General features: G+C 41.3%; 1 protein-coding gene across 1 annotated transcript in view; it reads right to left on the bottom strand.

The window, feature by feature from the left end:
• Nucleotides 1-297: 297 nt before the first annotated feature.
• Nucleotides 298-6,024, bottom strand: part of LOC123022855 (maestro heat-like repeat-containing protein family member 6) — a 23,991-nt gene continuing 18,264 nt past the window's right edge. The window contains exons 9-14 of the mRNA XM_044428951.1: nucleotides 5,564-5,734; nucleotides 4,268-4,423; nucleotides 3,693-3,785; nucleotides 2,506-2,608; nucleotides 866-931; nucleotides 298-437 (exon numbers count right to left, since the gene is read on the bottom strand). Coding sequence (XP_044284886.1) covers nucleotides 298-437; nucleotides 866-931; nucleotides 2,506-2,608; nucleotides 3,693-3,785; nucleotides 4,268-4,423; nucleotides 5,564-5,734 — 729 coding nt within the window. The remainder of the gene's footprint in view (nucleotides 438-865; nucleotides 932-2,505; nucleotides 2,609-3,692; nucleotides 3,786-4,267; nucleotides 4,424-5,563; nucleotides 5,735-6,024) is intronic.

Here is a 6,024-nt window from a genome sequence, read left to right as displayed (position 1 = left end):
GGCTGCTGCCTTCCTGGTTCTCAGCGGTGGAGAGGAAAGTCTGGTAGGGCCAGGAGGGTTGCTTCTTTTATTGTTAAAGTCAGAAGGCTTTGCACATATTCACCATTTCCTTTTAAGCTTATGAGACAAAAGAAGCAATATGCAAAGAGAAGGAACACGAGCAACAGAACCTGTGCGTATTTCCATCAATCTGTGTCTAGCCTTCCTGAAGGAAGAAAAAGGCTCTGCAGTGGAATACACCCTGACTTATGTTTGCACTTTTGGTCCTTCAAAGCAATCACAATTAATGTTTCATATCTACACTGCAGCTTGAAAGAAAGCATACCTTGGGAAATAGCAGGAACATCTGAATAGATCTGGGCAGTACCTGTGTGCTTTTTCTGTTTCCAGAATCACAGAGACAGGACGCTGTTTTTCTGATGGAAAAGAGCTGAAAGCTGAACCAAAGAGCAAAGGGCTGATTAAAAACTTAAAGCAGCAATTACCTAGCTCTGCTCTCTGTCAGCTGCACCACCCACTTTGGATGGTGCTGGGTTCACCAAGAAGCCTTCTGTATTGTAGCGGTGGGAACTACAGATTAGAGAGGCAAAGACAGAGACAAAGCACCATTTCTTCTGTATGTGTGCATGTTTTTATGGCAAAGGTGGGAATGAAGGAACAAAACAAAATTTGCAATGTGTAGAAAAACACAAGTTTCATAAATTCTGTGAGCTTGAACAAATTTCTTCACCCTCTTTATGAAAGGGGGACAGATACTTTTATCGACATGCTGTTTCTATGTGTATTTGATTTCTTTTCCTGTAGGCAAAAATAGCCAGATCCAGTAACAACAGAAGAAAATCCTTTGGAGCATTATTATATTTACCTTGCTTCAGGAAGTCAACCTCTGACTTTGGCACTGGACTGGATTCCATGAGCTGAAAGATGGTATCTAGAGATATGCCATACTAAATGTAAATAAAATGGTCATTTACATTATTTTCAATTGAATTGTTCATATTTTCTGTTGATAGCCGGCAATATTTATGTTTGACAGCAATATCTGCAATAATCCTAAAATATATTTCATATTTTTCTTTATTAAAAAAAGATACAATGTTCACTTAAACTCTCCGGGTGGCCTCCCAAAAATCATATTAGAAATAAAAGCAATAGCAAAAATGTAAATCTACAGAATAGCTTTAAAAATGATCACCTATAAACAGCAGGACAATAAACGCAATTCCTAGGTGATGATATAGATAGAAAAACTAGGTCAACTATCTTTACCAAAAGCCCCGGTGGAGTAAAAAGAAAGTTATAATAATTTAATTATATTATAATTTATAATATAATATTATAATTATAATATTTATATAATTTATTATAATTTAATAAAAATTTAAAACTGCATAACAAAGCAAAAATATATTATTTTTGGATATTATATCGATATCCTGCATTTTCCCCCTTAAGGAACCTGTGGTGGCTTACATGGTCTTCCTCACAACTTGATCCTCATGACAACTCTGTGAGGTAGGTTAGGCTGAGAGTGAGTGACTGGCCCAAAGTCAACCAGGGGACTTTGTGGCCAAGTGGTGACTAGAACTCAGATCTCCTGAGTCCCAGTCACAACACTCAGTTGCTAAATGCACAGGCTCTCAGTTTACAGGTGCTGCTTGGCAAAAGTTCCAGAGACTAAGAATTTGGGAGGCAGAGCGGCTCCTAGAAAATGTGATCAGGCAGCACTAACAAATCCACCATTGCTTCTTAAAAATGCAATATTAGATATGGGGGCTGATGAATCATTGGCACAGCAAGTGATACTTTCATCCCTAGATAGGCCCTCAGCAAAAACCAGTCCCTGCCAGGTAATTAGCAGGATGAAATAACCTGCCATTGGCACCAGTGTCCTTTGCCCCTCCTAATGTTAATTGTTATATGAGGACCCAGGAAATGCCCCCCTCCCCCAGCCCCATTCACCTAGTACCTAGTTTAAAACAACAACAACGTGTTCAAATTTCAGCAGGGCTCTTTAATCACTCTTAATTTTAAACTGAACTTTGAAATGATATTCAAGGCACCAAATTTATGTTGGAGTGCAGATTCAACGCTGTGGATAGCTCCTTTGAAGTCCAGTCTGATATCTGGAGTGGATATGGAGCCCTGCTGACATTGGCACCGGTAGCCTTCACTGAGAATGTCTTTGCTATCATGTTGTTCACCCCATAAGTAGCTGGGCATGGGGACATTATTTCCTGGGGAATTCCAAAGTTGTAGTATTCAAGCTTCCTATCCTCTGGGAACCTGTTCAGCAAGCAGTCTGCTGCTGTAGATTTGGAGGTGCACACACCTAGGGCATGCTGGGAGTTGCTGGACTTTTCTCTGTTGAAACAAGAATTTGATCATGCCCTGTATGAATAAGAGACTGACAGAGTTAGAAATGATGACTCTCCCCACATGCCAAACGAAGCAGCCTTGAGGGCTGTGGTACAAGTGGTGTGGCCGTTCGTTATATTGAAATACCTATGAACATAGTGGCTGCAACTCTTGAAGACTTTTGTGGGCACTGGCTATGGTCCCACGCCTGATCCAGAAAGCTCCGCAGTTTCCCTGGGTGCTCCTTAACCTAGGAAATAAAAACGTTGATCAAAGTTAGAATGATCACCCATACTGGGTGGTTCTGTCTCATACCTGTTCTAAAGCAAACTTTTTGAACTGAAAGTGGAACTTCTAAAGCTAATGGGCTGAGTTGGCTGTCATTCCTACTCGCCCAGCAGACCCAGCCAACAGTGTGGATGGGAGCATTTGCACACGTACATGCTCCATTCACTTGGTGCCCCAGTGGCCCAGCTCTGACCTGCTTGATTATCCATGTGGGGAAGTCACATTCCAAAGGATCCTGATGCAGGTGGGCCAAGACCGTCAGGTCAACTGCCTCAAAAGTGTATGTCCAGTAATTGCCCATATTACTTTTGGGTTAGGAGAGATTGATTTCATGTGTGCATGATGTATTCTAGTATTATGTCCTCACATAATTGGCCAGAGATGTTGGAGGTTGGTGGGTAGCGTGAATGTGTTTGCATTCCCTTTTGAGCAATGGGCTGGATTTGTGTGGGAGGGATTCGGCATGTGCAGAATAGCTTTCTGCCTAGTAATGGGAAAGGGGAAAAGTTGTAGCTATGGACTGACAGATTTGTGTTAATTTATGTCAAATTTATGAAATATGTCTTTTAAAATGCAATGGTGTAACAATAATGCTGTCCGATTGTGTAGAGATCATACGCAAAATATTATGCCTTAGGTTCTGACCTGATCCTTTCAGATTCTGTATGAAGCTCACTAACTCTAAATGTGAAATGGTAGTGCATTGTCAGCTCTCTCCCTCTTGCGCTGTGTGTGCACCCATAAGTATATTCACCTTTGTGATTACTGGCAATAAGTCAAATAATTCTGAACACTGTTTGGAATGTTCTCTGCTTCTGAGCTGGACAGCAATAAAGTTTCTTAGTGGGAGGAGAGGTGAAAACCCAGTCCTTCAGTCCAAATGCGAGTAAAGCTTAGAAGTTGTTCATTAGTTAGGTATACGTGGTGATGGGGAGGTCAACCCTTCATTGTACCTGAAAGATTCTACCCCCCCCCCCGCCTGTTTTGTTGGCTCTTTTGAAATCAATGGATAATGATGAAAGATCAGTCTTTCAGAATGGCCTTACAAGATGTCTGCAAATCATGTTCCAAGAGTCCTGGTTGTCATTTGAAGCCCAGCCCAAGAAGGTTTTGCATTCTTTTAAGCTGTCTCTACGACTCTGCAAAACAAGAGGAGATAAGAACCTTTTCTGCAAATCAGTGAAAACAGAGATGATCAAACAAACATCAGTCCTAGAGTGAGGAATCACAGACCATATCTATTTGCCCTAGCAACGTAGAGATATGATATAGAGCTGCCATTTAACTTCCCAAAATGTCCCCAGTGTATTCAGTGTGAGATAGTGTGGGAAATTAAAATGGTGGCTCCCAGCTGCCAACACTGTTTCAGAGCTCTGCTGCATCCACCTGCTATGACCATTACTTCAAGGGCCAAAGTGTAGGAAGAGGCCTACTAGAGAGTCCGTGGATCAGCACCGCCTCAAACCTATCTCTGGCACTCTCCCTGTCAGAAATCTGATAGTTCCTTTTAAGGTGCAGTCAAACTGCTCAGGGAAGCATTTGCTCTTGATTCTGTTTCAGTGCTGGGGGATCAGCTGTGCCTCTGCACCAGGAGTTGTGATCAGATTTTGCAAGCAAGTACCTTAGCGACATCCAGATGTGGATCTTGCAGATTTAGCATCAGTGCCACAATACTGGCAAGAACCTGGTCCTGCATAGTGGATTTGTCTTTCATGTCTAGACTTTTAAGTACATCTTGAAACAGCTTATTTGCAGCATAGCAGACTTTGCTCCTCTCCTGGGAATGAAAGAAAAGGACAGCCTTTGACCTTCCCATGAGACTTGCAGATATCTCACAATGATGCTCACTTCTGGAAGAAAAGCTATAGATAATTTTATCCTCCTTCTATCAAAAATAAATCTAAAATGCATCATGATTCAATCATACATTTAAGGCTGCAGCCAGGAACATGCTTCCTATGCAGGAAGCACCAGAAAACACAACAGGACTTACATCTGAGTGAAGATGCTTTGGATTGCATTGCATGCCTGCTGCTTTCCTGCAGCTTGACTTCTGCTTTTCAGAATGAATTTTATGATGCATGTGATCATGGGGAGGAAAAGGCCGCATGACAAGGCTTGCCTGCAAGTTTGTTTCATCAGTTCAGGCTAGTGACATTTCTTGTGACAAGAGCAGAAAGAGTAACAGACTCTATTCTCCATTCCCTTGAAAAGAAGCTATTGATGCTTGAAAATGGGACATGGAGGGCATATCTCCCTGAGGAACTGATATTGATTTTATAACATTTTTATAGTCATGGGTCCCCTGAAGAGGGAACTGTGCTTTCATGAGGAGTGCTCAAAATACTCTGTTAGAGATGGCAAGCCTTTTTTCCAGGAGAAGCAAAAAACAGCCTGACATGTCACCTTCTAGTACTGAATTCTTGTTACCCGTGAAGGCCCCAAGAAAGTATAAGATCTCAGCCAGTCACCTGGAAGCAAGTTCTGCTTGTTTCAGTCAATCAGGTCAATGACTCTTTGCAACCCTGACAACTATAGCAAAACTCATGTGAAAAACAGCCTATGAATATGTCGTCTGTGATGATTTCAGTAGTTAAAGACTACTTGTGATGGTGCCGGAATATGGATAGTTTGAATTGCAAAAACAATTTTTCTACAGAGGGACAACAAGAAAGGAACATCAGGCAATGCCGAGCATAAGGGAATTTTTCTTTAAGTCAAAAGCTTGCAACATCATGACTAAATAAAACAGAACACTTTTCATAACAGGGTGAAATGCATTATAATGGAGGTGACTGGCTACTTTACCAGTATTAGATGACATGATAATTTTGAAAGCACCCCCTAATTCACTATTTCATCTTTTTCTCCACCTTAAAATAGTTCTCAATTGAGAAATGATTCTTTTAAGGCTTACATCGACCAAAAGTGGCTGAAGTTGCTTGGCAATCTTCACACAGATGTTGACATTGTTCTTGTGTTGTTTGATAATCTGGGTTATGACCTCAATAGCTGTCAGAGTCACCTTCTCATCACCATCATTGAAACTTTGAAGAATACTCAGAATTAGGGTTGCAATTTCTTTCTTCTGAAATGACATAATTATTTGATTTATCCTTCACTCTTCCTACTTAAGATTAAATGGCATACAGTAAAATAATGAAACCAGATTTGGGTTCACACAGCATACTAAACCACCCTGTGAATAAGCCTCCATGGGTTGCTTGTTCACAGAATAGCCTACAATTCTCTTGACAAATGACCATGCTTGCCATGGTTTGTTCTGCCTCTCATTCTCCCTCAGTGTTCCCACCAGTTCTGGCAGGCATCCCAGGTGCCAGTGTGGTACAATCCATCTAGTTTCCTCATTCTAGCCTC

The sequence above is a fragment of the Varanus komodoensis genome, unplaced genomic scaffold (genome assembly GCF_004798865.1).
Source record: "Varanus komodoensis strain SLA01 unplaced genomic scaffold, ASM479886v1 scaffold2, whole genome shotgun sequence".
In the NCBI taxonomy this organism is placed as follows: domain Eukaryota; kingdom Metazoa; phylum Chordata; class Lepidosauria; order Squamata; family Varanidae; genus Varanus; species Varanus komodoensis.
This window is presented reverse-complemented; position numbering and strand designations above follow the sequence as displayed.